Source organism: Myripristis murdjan, chromosome 3 (genome assembly GCF_902150065.1).
Source record: "Myripristis murdjan chromosome 3, fMyrMur1.1, whole genome shotgun sequence".
NCBI classification, from domain to species: Eukaryota; Metazoa; Chordata; class Actinopteri; order Holocentriformes; family Holocentridae; genus Myripristis; species Myripristis murdjan.
Window position 1 is genome coordinate 8843334 of NC_043982.1, and position 18034 is coordinate 8861367.

An 18034-nucleotide genomic window follows, 5' to 3' on the forward strand; every position below is an offset into this window, starting at 1 on the left:
CAAGTGTTTAGTTATTCAAAGATATATTTTAAAGGTACTTAAGAATTTGCTCAGCAGTAGTGTCCCCAGGGAGAGGTATGGCTGTGCCAAGGGAAAGCCTGACTCAGTGACGTCAGGTTTTAGAGGGTTGCTGGATGGGAGCTGATTAAAACTGGAGGAGGGGTGAGTGTGTAACCTTGTATGGGAGAAAGTTTGGTCTGGTCATTCATCGGGCACATTGAAGAGGCCCAGTGGGATTTTTAAAAAGAAGGACAGAGTCATATGAATGAGTTTGAGATGATTGAAACTTCTCTTCTCTTCTCTTCTCTTCTCTTCTCTTCTCTTCTCTTCTCTTCTCTTCTCTTCTCTTCTCTTCTCTTCTCTCCTCTCCTCTCCTCTCCTCTCCTCTCCTCTCCTTTCACAGCTAGAGAGGCCCACCAAGCAGATGAGAGAGGCAGAGCAGAGGCTCAAAGCCATTCCTCAGTTTTGTTACCCAGATGCAAAGGACTGGAACCCTGTGTCTGAGTACACCAGGTATGCCTGAGGATCAACAATCACGGTGTCAAATAAGTTACTACTAACTGGTCTATTTATTCTGTCAGGACATCATGTCCATTAGTGGTAAATGTGTAATTGGGGGCTTGTAAGAAATATCAATTTACTGTCCTGGATAAAAAAAATATCTAATGCCAACACAAGATTGTGAAGTTTTACGAGGCGGATGCTGTTATCTTGTAAACACCCTGCAGCCACGATACTGGCATATGGAGTAAAGTCTTTATGTGTGTAGTACAGCTGATTCACCAACACAAAAACTGAACATGAAGTGAATCAGATGCAATAAAAAGCTGCCTTTGATCAGTGTTTTGCAGTCTTTACTTAAGCCTCCAGTTCATGGCTGGTTTATCAGTAATGTGGGTTTCTGCGGTCTGCCGCTCTGTCTCAGTCTCTCTTTGTCTCTTGTTTTGCCTTTCTTTGTGTGTCTCCCTCGTTTTGTCCCTCTGCCTTTGTTGTTGATCTCTCTGTTGTTGATCCTCATACGTGTACATTTGTTCTTTGCCACAGTGAGACCTTCTCCTTCATGTTGACTGGAGAGGATGGCAGCAGGAGGTTTGGGTACTGCAGGCGCCTGCTGGTAAGCCACTGTTGAGCTCACTGTTCACCGCTCCCTGCTCACACCCTGCTGAGCCCTGTTTGTTGTGACAGACCCTTTTTATTTGAACAACTGATTCGGTTTTCCTGTGGGGCCACTGACACATTGCGTCACCAACCAAAGTGGCAGCAGGGGAGAAAGGGTATACATGAAAAAAAAATCCCACTCTGATCAAGACTGAATATAGAATGAAAATCTATGAAAAATAAGCGCCTGACATTTGCTTTTATGATTGAAGAATTTTTAATTGATTATGTATGTACATATACATACATACATATAAACACACACACACTCACACATATATATTTAAATAGTATAATTCTAAATACATCAGAGCTTTCTATGTATTTTCAGTATATTACAAAGATAAACATACAACAGACAGAGAAATGCATAAAACATGCTGTGAAGTCTGTCTGGGTTTGACGCCGCAAATGTCAGGTCATAAATTAAACAGAGTATAAAAAAGTTAAATGCTGAACCGAAATAAAGTGGAGTTTTTTCGTGGTTTACTACCAGTGTGATGAATCCCAGTTAAAATCGACTCATTCCGTTTAATGAGAGTTTCTCAAGAGAGGAGAGATGGAGAGAAACCATGAAAAATCTTTACTTTGTCATTGTGGAGCATTTCCTCTATAATGAGGCCTGAGAGCCCTTTGAAGTGTTTTTTTGTTGCTGAGCCTCACATTTGGCTTGCGGACAGAAAGCATGGCTGCGTGGGATTCTGTGTATGTGGTGGTGATTTTGTTTGCCGTTTGGTATGCTGAAGTATGTTTACAGCGCTACAGTGCGTATGTCCTCAGAGGTTTAGTGCGGATATTCTCTCCCATTGTATTTGCATGTGCTGTGTAATGCTTGGAGATTGTCGAATTTTTCGACCCAACTAGAATCCTTCAAACTTTGCCCAAGGTCATTCTTTAGCTGCTTTGTCGAGCTGAGTCTGTGTTGACAGCTGAGGCTCTTTATTAGCCTGGTTTTGATGAAGGTAGAGTAAGAAGTGAGCTTCTTTCCTCCAGTAAGTTAGTTTCCTCCCTGCTGGCAAAAACCAAGCATTCCTTAGGCCTTGAATCAAGCTCCACATAGTTGATTTAATCATCCATTTGGAAAAGCGGAGGAGAAACTAGAGGAGAAAATTGCATACCTAATATGGACAAGTGGATTGGTTTTTCTTGAGTGTTTGTGTTCATTTCTGTGTGTGTATGTGTGTGTGTGTATGTGTGCCAAGGTTGGCCCGGAGGATACAATGGCCTAAGAGTTTACTGAGGAAGGTAGATCAGATCAGCAGAGCAGATAGTGCACCTGTGCACAGGCAGCCGCTATCCACATGAAAGACTTTCACTTCAGATGACAGCCTAGATTTAAAGACTATGATTTATTTTCATGTTTTGGTTTGATGCAGTGTATTTTTTTTTTTTTTTTTTTTTTTTTGGTCTTTTTCAGATAAATTTCACAGCTTAGGCCACATTACAAGAATTTAAAGCTGTTCTTGTGTGCTGCTCACAGTGGCACAGTCAGTGTCTGTGGCTGGTTTGTCACAAAGCCTGTGTGGTTTGTTTCAGACCAGGTGGGTCTGTCATCAGCGCTGTCTAATTAGGCTCTGTTGCTTTTTCTTCCAGCCGAGTGGGAAAGGACCTCGACTTCCAGAGGTGTACTGTGTCATCAGCCGGCTAGGTTGTTTCGACTTGTTCTCCACGGTGAGCTCAGCCTTGCCCTTTCATGACACACACACACACACCCCTAGACAGTTAAAGCTAGCAGTGTAGTAAAGTAGCGTCTCACAGCTGAAGCCGGTGACTTGCAGCAGACGTTCTGCTGAACGCCTGCTCATTCACCAGTAAACCTTACGTCAAATGTTATTTTTCCTTTTTTCCCCCCCGTCTCATTTCCCAGAGTAATTGTTTCCTTCACTTTTGTCCCTGTGGTGCTAACACAAAGCAGAGCAGTCACTGTGTTTCTCCAGCCTTATCTAATTTCTTATATTTATCTGTTTTGACTATGAAAGGATTATTCAATATGAGTCAGTCCAGACTGTTGAGACAAAGAGTCTGCTATGTGGAAGAAAAATTAGATCAACTGCTTTATTTCAAGGATACATTTTAGACAGCGAAATATCATGTTTAGTTTTCCTTTACTGTTATAATTGTGATTAAAGGCTATACAAATAAACTTGACAAACTTGCTCATCACCCAACAGTTCATGTGTGAACAAACGATTTACAATGGCTCCGTTTTGATGATGGTGGAGGCGAACACCTGAAAGGAAAATGTTAGAGGTGCTTTTATAGTGACTGAGAGGATGGCAGTGTTTGATTCCAGTGAGGAGTGTGTGTGTATGAGGGAAAGGAAGAGACAGACAGAAAGGTGATATCATATGACTTTGAAAATGAATGATTCTCCGATCAACTTGCCAGACAGGAGGCGGCTTGAACCAAAACAGGCAGACAGGCATATTGGATGGAATTTTCCACACAAATCAGACAGGCATGGAAAGAAATTCATTTGCTGTTTTTCAAAATGAAAAAGGAATACTCAGTTCCAGACAGTTGCCAGTGCTCAAATGCATAACAGCACACTATATTTCCATTCACTACTAATACTGTATACAGATTTCCGCTGCTTGGTCATGGTCAGTAACCTTGATGACCAAGCATTTTCCTCTTGATGGACTATAGACTTGACCTCAAAACAAACCCTAGACACAATTCATATTGATTGAATTCATTTTAGCAGATTTGCAGTGACAGTGCATGTTTAGCTTAATATCTACAAAATATGTATTCATAATATCTATTGGTTTCTGCTCTTTTCCCAAAGAAAGCGGCTGTTTTTTCCTCCCTTTTATCCAGCCATTGGTTTCCATTCATTCCACTGTGATATGAAAAAGAATGAGTATTCCTTCACTGTAATAAAGTTGTCCACATTAGTTTTCCTAAAAGCAGCAGCACTGTTGTGTTTTAGTAACTTGATTAGGTGGAGTGAAATGGTCCCTGTGCCAGGGAAAATAATCCCCAGGGTAATATTTGCTTTACATAGTCCGTTGTCAGTTCTGTGGTTTATGAATGGTGAGGCCTTTGTTAGCCACAGCAGCAGAATATTATAAGGTGGGTGTTTCAAGCAAAAATTCAAATGTGAAAATCAAAGGATTTTGATTATATGTTGAGAAATCACCACATGATTTGCAAAGTCATTTGTTGAATGTAAAATGTGGGTAAATTGTGGTAAATGGGCCAAACATTCAAAATCACTGGTATTATCCGTTTAAGTTAAAGCTGCTTGACATCTGTTGAGGTTCTTTGTGCATCTTGAGTGAGGTCTTAACTCTTTGTCCTATCATATCTAGATCCTGGATGAAGTGGAGAGGCGGAGAGGCATCTCAGCAGCCCTGGTTTATCCCTTCATGAGGAGTCTCATGGAGTCGCCCTTCCCTGCACCAGGGAAGACCATCAAAGTGAAGACTTTCCTGCCTGGAGCAGGAAATGAGGTCAGAGCTACTGCCAGATTAATTCTGTTCCTTTTTCCCGCTACGATTATCATTATGCTCATTAGATAGTGTTAGTTGCTTTCATCTGACTTGTATTCAAAGAACAGCTCACCCAAAATACAGAAGAATTTTTCTGTGTGTTTTTGTAGTTTCTGTGTGACTGAGGGCCTACTCACATTAGGCCCAGTTGCTCTGTATCGTTGTGAAGCATGAATGCCCCCCCTCCCCAGTCCCCTGCTGGCCTGCACTCACATTACCCAAAGCCCAACTGCGCTTAAGCGTGATTGCCTCCGGTATGCACGTCATCATGTTGAAATACGACACACGCATGGCCCGACACTATTATAAATCGACTTTTGTTTATATGCGGTTGCAGCAACGCAACAGACAACGACACAGACAACATGGTTGATTATTGATTGCGCGAAGCGGCGATTCGCAGTTAATCGCGCTGCGCGCATAAAACAATTTTGCAGAGGCGGGAGAAAACGGGGAGGGACAGTCGCATGATTTACGTCATATCCACGTTCGGGCGCTGCATGCATGACCGTGCATGTGCTTGTGCATGAACACCTGTACCGTGCTGAAGCACACCTCCTCCAACCGTGCCAGAGCGGAGGACGTGTACTGTACTGAAGCACGGAACGGAGCGATCACACTAGTCAAATAATCCGGATTTTGGGGTCCAACGTGCTCGGGCGCAGCACGAATAGGGTAATGTGAGTAGCCTCTGAGTGAGATTTCCAGTCTGCCGGAGTACTCCCTGTCTCCTGGTACTCCAATACAATGGGGCTGGATGGATATTTGTTTGTGGAGCTAAAACTGTCAAAAATTTACATGGGAAAAAACTCAGCAGCAACAGCTCTTTCCAAAAACAATGAGACGGATACCTAATATAATCCACAGCCCTCCAGGGCGAAGAGTTTTGTTGGGAACCATTTACTGCCGAAGAACACTAATAAAACTACATCTATCAGCCCAACAGGAGTATGAACCCACTCAGATAGATACAGTTTGCCGTGTGTTTTGTCAGAAAATAATTCCCAACAAAATTATTCCCCATAAAGAAACACACAGTCATCCAGCTTCATTGTAATGGGCTGAAGGGAGGCAGGGAGGATTACGGCAGATTGGAAACTATCTGGATGGACAGACCACTTTAAGTTTAAGTGGAAGATCATATCTTTTTTGTATTCAGGGTGAACTTTCCCTGCATAATATCAAATCCTAAATGAGTTCTTTCTCAGTGACCGGTCTGAAAATTCATGCCTTGATGAGTTGAATTTACAGACTGTAGTGGCTTCAGTTCTTGTTTTTGTTGCTGTTGTCTGAGCAGGTCATAGAGCTGAGGCGGCCCATGGACTCCAGGTTGGAGCACGTCGACTTTGACAGTCTGTTCAGTTGCCTGAGTGTGCGGCAAGTGATCCGTGTGTTTGCCTCACTGCTGCTGGAGCGCAGGGTGATCTTTGTGGCTGATAAGCTCAGGTGAGGCTCCTACACTCCCATTCCACAGAATCATGAGTCCCCTCCTCTGCTGTGAAATACTACGAGTCAGAGTGAGGTATTAATCTTCTCTAGAACAAGTAGTAAAAATAAAAGAAATGATAAATAGATTTATCGTAACCTCTCCCAAATATCATGAATGCTAGTAACATTTCCTGACTTGCCCCATCACTGATTTGATTTTTGTCATAACTGGTTCATCTTGTTCTGGCTGTGCAAGAGATTTGGCCCACTGCCTTCTATTTTCTTTGACCTTTTGTACAAATTGTTTCATTATTTTGTTGAAACACATGTCATGTTTGATTTAACAAAGCGTGAAAGCGTGGATCGTTTCTTATCTTTTTTTTTTATGGTTTCCCCGCTCGTAGGGGAAGTTAGACACTCGTCTGGTTTTGCCTCTGCCAACCACACACCATAGCTCAGCTCAAATAAATAAGTGTGTGCAGATAACTGTGTCTGTTAATAGGCAGAGGGTATTCATTTGCTTTTTCACTGATGAGCTGGCTCTCAATGGAAGTCAAGTGAGCTCTTGAGAGTTTCAGGAGATGCTAGAGATTATTTTTTAAATCATTATTCAGAATGGAGAGGGAAAAAAAAGGCAGAAGAAAATTCAATCAACCAAGTTTGGGTGTAACACAAAATTAACACATGTAATACAGAAATTACTGGCCAGAATGTTAAGTATTCCCTATGAAAAGAAAAATCAGTGGAAATCTCTGAGGATATCACAGTTGGTTTCAGCAGATGGTGAATATTGAGATTTGGTATGTCCTGAATAGTTCATGGCTGACAGTGAGATAAAGGTGCATATTGACAGTAATATTCTCAGTTATTGTGCAAATCTGCTTTCTACTTTTTTTTTTGCAGATAAATATCTTACTGTAACCCTGCTGCAATCGCATCATCTCAAAGAAGTAAAATTTGTTGAGCACATGGCTATGGATAGTCATAATACTGCCTGGTGTCTGTATTTTAGTTTATGTTTCACCTGCGCTGGGTTAAACTTTCCAAGCATCTCGGTTATTTAAAACTGAGAAAAATCTCTTCCATAAACATGCCGCAGACTACTAACTTGTTGTAATATTTACAGTTTTAGTCAGTGTTGTCCTTCTGCCACTCAGCCTGTGCATTTGGACTCATCCTAATTGATGAAGACAGATTTAATTTATGACTTATTAAGTTGCTGGCTTGTTTCCAGAGACGGCTACACACACACACACACATAAATACATATACTCACATCCGCATCCACGCAGCGCTAATAGTAGCCTTATACAGTGGTTTATATGCTGTGGTTTTGGCAACTGGGGCTTAACAGCTTTAGCATGTGTGGAGCTGTTAACTAGGATCGCACCCACTCCCATGCTGCTGCTGCTGCTGCTGCTGCTGCTGCTGTGTCTGCTATCAGCAAGTCAGTCAGTCAGGCCAGTTGTGATAGGAGAACTAAAGTGGGTCAATCTGCGAGTGAGTCACCGTCAAACAATAGGGTGGGGCTGATAATATGGAAATGGAGGTTGAAGAGGCTCTCCAAGGACTCAGTGTCCCAATCTTTCCTCTTGCTCCAGAATACCCCATGGAGCGAGCTACTTTCAGAGCATTGGAGGCGAGGGTGGAGTGGGAGGAGGTTTCATCGGAGAAGTAATCTCTCCATGTATCAGAGCACAGTTTAAACAAACATCAGTGGGGGCAGTGACTGCGAGGGGAAGGAATGCACTTCCTGTGTGCGCGACTCTGCCCTCTGTGATCTGTGGCTCAACTGTCACCATTTGACTTATGGCGCCATGTTCACTCCCCACGTAGAACTGCGCCCTCTGTTCCACGAGAGAATTGGTCTAAGCTGCTCCTCACTGGAGGTGATAACTTTTGGGCCTCCCTGCCACGGTGACCCAGAGATTACTGATCTGTCTCCAATTTCAAATAGCTGCTGACTGAGAATTGAAAGTTGCACAGATTCTCTCCTTGATTGTGACTGGTTTAATTTATGGGCTGCAGTTGTTGCTTTTTTAGTAGCACGATGTGTCAGCATATCACTCTTTCCAGCCTATTCTGCTCAATGCTGTGACCTCATTGTGAGCCACAAATCTATTATATCTTTGAAAACCTGTTCCTTCCATCACAAAAGTTGGTTTGTATCAACATAAGCAGAGGTGAGGAGGTAGTAGATATTCGTAGAAACCTGTTTGTGGCTTAGACTCAGAAAGCAGCCTTTTCATTGTTAGTATCCTCGTTTGATGCTTTTACCGTATGATGTTAAAGCTCCTGCACCCAGGACCACAATGGATGTGTATGTGAGACACACAAAGGCATGAAAGCCTACATGCCGAGCTGTGTTTTGATTTCCGTTGAAAACAGTGACGTGGCCTTGCTGCACTATTAATTACTTGTTTGATAAAAGGGCTGGTCCCTCTGGAGCCCCAGGACACAGTCCATTCCCAAAATGCCTAGCCAGCGGCGCATGCATGATGTATAAAGTGTGTTTCCGTCCCTTGAAATGTATATGCAGTACAAGCAGGAACTGAGGAGAAAAGCCATGGAAAAGTTATGGACTTGTAGTGCACAGATTTGATTTTTCTTTGCCGGGTTAATTGGATTTGTGTTTGTTTACTTAAACCTTAGTGATATTATGCTGACACATGTAAAATGGTTTAGCGGGAATAGTGGTATTTATGTTCTGCATTAAAAGCAGAACAGTATCTGTGTTTAAAGGATGATTTACCATCTGTCGTAACAACTTTGACACCTAATCAGATAAATTTATCATCAACCATGTCATCATGTAATTGCTTATGTCAGTTTACCTGCAGACTCTGAGCTGTTTTTTTTCCAGCACTGCAGTCTTATGTAAATAGCCCTAAGGCTAGGGTTGAGAAAGTTACTGTGTGTGCAAGTTCATTTACATCTCTTTGTGTGGCAGCAAAATTCCTAATAGTGTTTATGCCTTTGTTTTTTTTTTTTTTTTTTCTTAGTCTTAGTGTGGTTCTGTTGTCAAGGCTGCACATAATTGGAATTCCACCACTCTCCATGTTGATTTTATTTAAATTTCGCCACATTTTTTTTTGTCAGTCCTGTGAAATAATGTTTAATAACAGAGCGGCCTTGATAAGTGAACGTTCTGAATGTGCGGAGAAACGGCGAAGAGTAAGGAGTCCGATGAAAGACGAGAGGGAAATGTATGTTTGAAAGAGCGAAGGGAGGGACTGTGGAGGGAAACTAAACAATGGCCTCTGAAAGCCTTTCTCATGGCCATGGTGAATTAATCAGGCTCACTTTTCTGTGCCGCAGAAGGCTGCTTGGATTTCTGCATAGCCACTATCTGGTTTCCCCTCACGTGGTTCATTCATTCACTTTGGTCGCCATCTGTGTGAACAGTGAATTCAAAACTGGTTATTAAAGTGAGTGATAAAAACTCCAAGTACTTGTAAAGCACTCTTTGACGTCCTAATAACCCTACTCCCCCGCTTTTGAAGGCTGGGTGGATGTAGAGCAGCACCGCTCATTTGCTGCTGCAGTTGTGTGATCTATGATGTTTGTCATCTTCACACAGGTAGCATTTGCCACGGTAGTTTGTGTTGCTCTAATCTAAGGAGCAGGATTCTCCCTCGCTTGTTCATTCCTCTTGAACACTTTCGGTAACACAATCTGCAACACCAGCACAATTCAAAAACAACCTTTAACAATTCTGCAAGTTTTCCATGTGGCATGTAACGTTCGGAGGCAGAATGAAACTTACATGCTGTAAACAGGGACATGTTTCTGTTTTTAACAACAATAGAGAAACCCCCGGAAATCGCCCGCTCAGCTGATTTTTACATTACTGTCGTCAAGGATGTTTACGCATATGTGCGTGCATGCACAGACACACACGCACACTTGCACATGCACACATACAGATGCAAAAAACACTTATACATACACTCATAATAGGAAAATGTATAGTTTCCCACAGGGAGGCTATTTCTCACCGTTCAACAGCTTCTGCTGTAGTCAGAGAGCCGAGGCCACGCTGGTGACTGCAGAGCCTTATAGGCAGGAAGTGAGGGAAAACCATTTGGGGACTAAGGGAGCACATAACTGGGCTGCTAGAGGATAAAAATATGCAGTGTGTAGCTTATCATAGAAATCCTGTACCTCTATATGCACTCCCCTGTCTCTTCATATGATTGTTGCTATTTTGAGCCGTGGAAGAGCTCTTACATTGAACCATGGTTTTGTGCAGCTTTGCGGCGGAGCTGGTATCTGACAGCTGTGGCTCAGCTCGCCCTGACAGCTCTTGGCCTTGTCTCGTTCGTCCTCTGCTTATTGAATCAGACATAGCTCTGCCACAGTTGACAGACAGTACAGAACTTTAGTAGAGCTGTGAACCATGTGGTGATACAGGCAATGGTCCCCCCCCACCCATCCACACCCCCCCTCCTCTCGGACGTTGAGATCCCTCCCTCCCTTGGGCTTGACAGACTAAGCCTCTTGATCCCACGTTTCCTGGAGAATCTGCCAGTTCGCCTCACACACACACACACACACTGAGGCAGGCCAGGTCAGCGTATGAGAGCTAATATGTCAGGATTAGCTCCCCAGCCTCAGCGGCTCTGTTCAGATCTCAACTCTGCGTTGTTTGTTTTTAATGTTTTGCGAGCTTGGAATTATGTTCGTGTTCTATCTGTCTTCTGTCTCTAAACTACATATCATCACATGTAATGTGGCACCAAAAGGCTCAATTTCCCTCTCAGTCACAAACTTGAATGTCTCAGTGAGGAGAGGACCAATAAAAAAATCTGCCTCTCAGCCACATCCTGTCAGAGAGGGAGTTATAATGGCGCAAACCACAAAATACTGCAGGAACATTTGTAAAGGTAGTGAAGGCATCATTTAACGGCCCTTATACATATACATATACCTATACCTACACACACCCAAAAGCAAAACAAAAAAGCAGGGATGAGGGGAGAAGGGAAAAAAATTAAACTGCCCACAAAATATTCCTTACCGCCTTCAAGATTGTGTCTCCAGTTACCTCAGCCTTTATGCCCGCAGACTTGATTTAAGTTAAGATCTTTCAAATAGTTTGGTTTAGTGTTTATTTATTGCAGCCCCCCCGACGGCTCAGCTGACACCGAGGCGAGAAGGTGGTCTTCATAGCACGGCTTTTATTTTGACCCGTGCTCTGAGAGTCTGAAGGTTTGGTCCAGATCTCAAAGTCTTTTCCCCTCTTGTTTTCCGGGGGTTTTCCAGGATTGAGTGGCAACCCCTGCAAGTTCCTCCTTTCCCAGGAGTGTGTGGTTGGGGAACGAGTGTAATTGATCCTCTTGGTACCGGTGGTGTGCGGGGCTGTGCGTAGCCTGTGGCGAAGGCTCTGAGCTCCGTGCCCCATCGCTCCCTGTTGGAACACGTCAAACCTAGAAGACAGGATCTGTTAGGAATTATCAAGCCTCTCCGCGGGCAGATGGAAATCAGACAGGCCAAAGCAGACTTGCGAGCCACTTTATGTTCTGAGTGAATATGAAAAGGCCTGAAAAAGAGTTAGGGCTATGATTATTATAGCCTGTGGGTTTTTGCTAGTGTAATTCTATTTAGCCCTGTCAAGAAAACAGTTCATCTTGGCAATTTGACTAACAGGAAGTTGCTTGCAAATGCCTATAGCATTATAGTCGAGATAAATGAGTGAGAAAATATTCAACAGGGGTTGTCGTTTATCTCAAGATGTTATCGGTAATGATTCCTGGATCTTCCCTGCAGTCATTCTCTAAAAAAAAAAAGTGTCTCAGGGCTCCAGCTGTAACTCAGGGTGAATACAATCATATACAAGGGAGTAACTTCTGTGTACTCGGATGTGCCGTCTTCTGTTGACGAGAGCAACCCTCGAACACATTCCTCATTAAAAGCGTATATATCTCAAGTGGAGAGCGCTTGCATACCACGTTTGATCCCTGGTCTTGGTCTTGATCCATACTGATTCACTGCTCCTTTATCTGTGTGTGTCTGATCAGACCCGAGGTTTATTTTCTCTCTCTCTGTGTACATGGGCTGGACAGTATGTAGAGGACAGAGGGGAGGCGGGTCAGCCACTGTCAACAAGCGAGGGACCGTGAGAAAGACGGGCTGGTATTTGTGATCTCCATGTTATACCGCAGCTGTTGAAATTAAATGGAATTGGTACTTTAAAAAAAAAAAAAAAATTGCATCAACATGTTTCAAATTCAACAGTGGCAACACGTCAGAGTCTCGCCGCCCCTGCAGGCACGGCAGGGTTGTTTTGTGTTGTCACAGCAGTGATTCGAGCCGCAGTCACTTAATTGCCTGCGTTCTTTGAAGTCAGCGTTCAGCGGTGGAGCTCGTAGTGAATGGAGGTGCCCTCTTTAGGTGGAAGTGCGGGAGATTAAGTATTTGAATGGCCGCCATAGGTGAGCTTGTTCTCCCGCTGCTCTGGTATTGAGTTTTTAAGAGAAATCTTTAAGGCGGAGAGCACCGAGGCTTCTGTTCCCTTCCTGTTCTTTATTGTATTAGTCAAAGTGGAAGAACAGCGTGTTGGATCTGGCTGTTCATGCCGGAAGAACAAAGTGTCAAAGCCGGGGTGTGGAGCTGTGCTGTTTCGCCTCATGTATATACACAAAAGAAAATAGTTTCAAGGCAAAGATGATCAAATTATTTTGCCTGGGGTAACAGAAGATGCTCGGCAGTGGCAGTACGCTCTGTCTGTGCTCCTGTTGATCTCATGTAGCTGAGAATTTAAGCGCTCGACAATGCCAGCATTAACATTGTTTTAAGTTTACATCCCTTTGTGATTGTGGACTGCTATAGGCTGTAGCTTTTGTTTTAACAGGATGTTGTTTCACCACAGCCCACCACTCCCCGTCCAGCCAGGCGGGGGAAAAATGTTTTTTTTATTATCTAGTTGAACATCTGTGCTGTTTTTTTTTTTTTCCGTGGTTGTGTCCAGTTTTATCTGGTGTGGCCTCTGTGGGGCTCGAGTGTGAAGGTGATTGATGGTGTGTGTCCCTCTGTCCCCTGTGATCAGCACCCTGTCCAGCTGCATCCATGCAGTGGTGGCGCTGCTCTACCCCTTCTCCTGGCAGCACACCTTCATCCCCGTGTTACCAGGCTCCATGGTGGACATCGTCTGCTGTCCCACACCCTTCCTGGTGGGGCTGCTGTCCAGCTCGTTGCCCAAGCTCAAAGAGTTGCCTGTAGAAGAGGTGAGTGCACTGTCTCTGGTTTATCACGGTCACTGGGTATTTTTCTCCATTTACCGGTAACCATGTTTTAATCATTTGGATGCGGTTTTTCTGGCCTTTTCTTCTGCTACACTCACAGTCTGAATGCCCGAGAGGCATGAATGTTTCTGTTGTTACTCAGAAAGTGAAATATAAAAGTGCCACTCTCTTTCTTCTCATCCCTGTCTGATTGGGGGTTTATATCTTAGTGAATGTTGCTTTTTTGGCTTCTAAATTACAGTAAAACAGATCTAGAGGACTTCCAGCTCTTCTATTCCTCTTCTCGGAACCGACCAGGCAACAACCAGCTGTAGCCAAGATTGTTGCCTTTACCGTTACACAAGCTGTTGTTGTGACAATCTAAGCCCAAATTAGTCAGAACGAGTTCAAAATTGTACTAAAATGGTAAAGGGATTCATTTGCGAGTCACTCATTTCACAATAAAATTGAGCGTTTTGTTTTGGATATAAAGCATAAAGGATTGGTCTCAGAATTTCAGCCCAAGCTCTTTTCTTTGGGTTTCCCTGTGGAGGAAATTCAGAGTTTCTTCTTCCTTAGAGCATTCATTTTTGCTGAGTTGACACTGTGACCACTGTAGGGGAGACTGGGGTAAGATGAGCCATTTTTCATATTTAGGATCACTACATCAAGGCAATCATAGTTTTGTCGCTAACTAATATATCTGCATATATAACTGTTTCCATAATATAGCATGTCCAAAAAAAGTGGTCTCGTGGCACAACTTACCCCGTGTATGGGGTAAGTTGAGCATAGGAGCGGGGTAAGTTGAGCCGTAGGGTTAGGGTTATATAAATGTCTAACAACTTTACCCATGTGGTTCTTACCTTCACAGACTCCATGAAATGATGCCTTCCTCCTAAATATTTGGTCAAATGATCAATGTTTTTTACCGTTTCCTAATGAGCTTTGGCTCAACTTACCCCAGTCTCCCCTATTGTGGCAAGTCAGAAACCTATCAGACAAAAACTCCCTGGTCCGAGGTGAAGTGAAGCAGAACAGTGCAGATGTATGTAGTGTAGATGGTTGCAACCATTTCTCTGAGTAGACAGTTTCAGAATCTATTTTGCTGTGCTGTGAGATTCCCCATTTTCAAAGGGGATATTTATAATTGATTTAATGTGGTACTATTTATTTTTATTTTTTCTGAAGCCAAAAACGACTTCACTGTTGGACGGTGTTGAAGGTCATTAAGAAGCTGCATCAGAGTTTCTTGCCACTAAAGCTAGCTGCAAAGTGTATATATATAGTTATAAATGGTGGGTATCAGCATTTTAAAGTGAGCTCTGATGAAAAATATCAAACCTATCCTTTACAGTACATTGTGCAGAGAAAGCACAGTGTAGCATGACCCATTCCCTCTGTTCATCAACACAGATCAAGATCCACAGCAGAAGTCAAGCCCTGACTTTTTCATTGTTGAACTTGAGGTGAACCTGCCTCTGCAGCTCAGCCCAGCACTACAAGCTCGTGTGGTGTTACTCACCTCAAGAAAATCCTTTATATGTACATACATATAAGTGCATGCATGCTCACACACTTGACGTGCACACACAGATACACAGAGAGCAGCCTGGAGTAACTGTAGCTGGGGCGGCTGGTGCAGAGCCAGTGCCATGGCTGCACCAGTCACAGTTTCTTGGCCGTGTCCTCACTCGGGATGTTGGCTCTTACTCAACAGCTTTGGCTGGAGGAGCCAGCGGGGCTATTGAAGTTCAGTCCCTGGTTATTCATGCAGTAATGTCGGCACCTGATTTGCCCGTGGGAGTAATTCAAGTTTAACCTCACCTTATTTTATCTTTGCATCGGCTTCATGAACACAGACTCAAAAGAGATAAGCATGAAAGGATCTTTTCGCTCCGTCATGGTTAACATTGTTCTGTTAATAGGCTGTTAGTAACATCTGTTGTCTGTTTACATCCCTCTTCATGTTGCTGATTAACTCACTTAACATTCCTAAACAATCTCTTTCAAGTAATGTCGTCGGCAGTTTTTTAAGATCTGAATTTCTGAGCTGTAGTTTTTCTGTTGTGTTTTGCAGAGAGCAATTCCACATTTGCACTGCAGGTGGAAGGTGTAGCTCTCTATCTAAAGAAACCGATGAAGGAGAAGTTGTTGTTTACATGAGGTCATCAGTATGATACACTCCTCTCTCCCTCCTCTCAGGTTTTAATGGTGGACCTGGGAACAGACCGCTTCATCCGCCAGGTTGGTCTGTTATGTTATGAAACAAGAAAAGACCACAAATATGTAACATGAAGTTCTGTTATAAGTTTGAGCCTTTGAATTCATTTTCCAAATGTTGTTTATCACTGCCGATGGAAATGTTTTCAACTGTTTATAGATGGAGGATGAGGCCTCGCTGTTGCCGCGGAAACTTCAGTCAGCTCTTGAACAAGCGCTGGAGCAGAGGAATGACATCATCAATCAGGATTCTGACAGCGAGTCAGACGAAGGTGAATAAGGGACAGATCATCTTTCCCTGTCAAAACAGATGTTGTCTCTGTTAATTAGCGCAGCGGTTCCTTCCCTCGCTGTAATGCAGTGCTCACAGTACATGTCTGCACAGTGCACGGTGCTGGAGTCGTCTGCGGAAGCCGCTGACAGTGAGTCACGCTCGACTAAGAAACAAGACCTAAACGTTTTCACAGTGTGGTGCTTTTCTCATGACGTGTCTGTGCTGAAAGGTGGTGAAATTACTTTTCATGTGATATTCATGTGGTTCTTTGTTCCGAGAGTAATAGAAGAATAAAGAGTAATGGAAAAAATTAGTGAAACTTCACACATGGTTTGTTTCTGCGGTCATCTTCTTACCACAAGAAACCATGTCCCGCACACAAAGAAACACATAAAACTCACTCCATTTTTTTTTTTTTTTTTTTTTTTTTTGCAGTGTATGCTTTTACTAATTTTCAGTGCATAAATTGTATGCAAAGATGTTTTGGACTTCTGGCCTTCCAGAGGTCTGAAACATCTGTGTGCAGACAAACTCTCTTAAAGAACACTAACAGCTTGATAGGAGCTTTTGCTCATTTTTATGCTTTTTGATGTTAAAGAGGCATGCCTGAGATTTTGCGTGTTCAGCCTAATATCTACAAAATGTACATACTTCATGTTTCTGCTAATGTTTACCAAACCAAGCAGTCATATTTTAGAACTCTGATATCACCTTTCCTACCTTTCATCCAGCCACTGCTTTCCATTCATTCCACGACGATATGAAAAAGAACTTTCAGAGGCTTCAAACTTTCCTCACACCAGTATTCCATCACTGTAATAAAGTCTTTTGCTCTACACAGAGAATTATCAGCTCCATTCCAGGGATTTTAATTGTATCTTGTGAAAACTTTACTACTTCTGCATGATTTACAGAATGGTTTGTTGCAATGTAAAATGTGGCTAAATTGCTGTAAACGGGCCAAACATTCAAACCCACTAGTACGGTCCTTTAATTCTCACTGTTAAACATGCGTGTGAGAGTTTCAATTCTATGTTTACATTTTGCCATGCCGCTTGGGCTCCATGACTCCCATTCAAATCCATAGAAAGGAAACCCAGACACATATAATTTAGGCAATAAAGTTAATCCATCACTGCAAATAAGAAGTCAGCACTCCCGTTGCATCAGAACACGAATACCAGGCTATCAGCTATTACATTTTGAAAACAGGTTCCCCTCATAGTCTCATATTTAATGTATGCCTTGAGGAACACTGCAACAGCTAACGCTCTCTGTGGATGCATTCAGACCCACCCTCTGACAACCACAGTTGTCACAAGCATGACACTTTCACCAGCTTTCGTTTGTAAAATCTAAGAGGCATTAAAGTTAGATCTCCACGCTTATAGCACTACATTTCCATCCCGCCCTTTACTGGTAGTTAACTTGTGATGTTTAGAGAGTGCTTGTTTGAAAATATTTACTTTGGAAAACAACTAAGAGGAAGGAAGAATGGCAGATATCTCATAACGTGATAAAAGCACTTGAAAACAACCTACAGTAATGCAAAACAGCAAGGGAATGCAGGAAATGAGCAAAAAACTCCAATTGTGATGGAATTGTCCTTTAATGATCCTTGGCACGGCCCAGCTGCTGCCAATTCTGGAGGCGCGGGCTGTGTGCAATCCCGTTGTTCCTGTAATATCCACTGAGTGTCTTGGCACCAAGTTCTAGACAAATTTGTCTTTCGTAAGACTTTCTTCAGCCTCAGTTTAGACTCTTCCCATGCATGGTTTATTTATTAGGAGCTGCAGGTTTGGTAACATTCCCAGGTGTGAAAAACTTCTCCACATCTGCAGTGAATGTGAAAGTCCGGTCCCAGTGAGCTCGCGGCTCGCCTCGTGACACGCTTCCCGGGTAATCGCCATGCAAACAGCAACAAAAGTTTTCCACCGCTCATGTAAAAGGAATGGCGGTCATAAAGGCGCAGCCACATTTTTTTTTTTTTTTTTAATTTTGTTGTTAATTTAAGTGGAGTCAAGCTGAGCTTATCGAGAATTATGAGACATGTCCTTAAGTCACCACATCACATCAGCAGTGGGTAAATTTTTATTGATTGTGTGGTAAAGAGTGGAGAGCCAAACCATGCATTCCACTTAAACCTGTTTTTTTTCTGCTTTCATTAACCATCTGACTATCATATCAAAAGTAACTGTTTTGGAACGTGCTGTTGTGTCCACTTGTTATTA

The 18034-nt window shown here is 42.9% G+C and overlaps 1 protein-coding gene across 3 annotated transcripts in view; it reads left to right on the forward strand.

The window, feature by feature from the left end:
* The window catches only part of dennd2b (DENN domain containing 2B), a 50048-nt gene that overhangs the window by 30642 nt on the left and 1372 nt on the right, over positions 1–18034 (forward strand). For all 3 annotated transcript variants that reach the window (XM_030044319.1, XM_030044310.1, XM_030044321.1), the window contains exons 10-17: positions 404–513; positions 1045–1114; positions 2752–2829; positions 4476–4616; positions 5953–6101; positions 13132–13309; positions 15512–15553; positions 15690–15801. In XM_030044319.1, coding sequence (XP_029900179.1) covers positions 404–513; positions 1045–1114; positions 2752–2829; positions 4476–4616; positions 5953–6101; positions 13132–13309; positions 15512–15553; positions 15690–15801 — 880 coding nt within the window. The remainder of the gene's footprint in view (positions 1–403; positions 514–1044; positions 1115–2751; positions 2830–4475; positions 4617–5952; positions 6102–13131; positions 13310–15511; positions 15554–15689; positions 15802–18034) is intronic.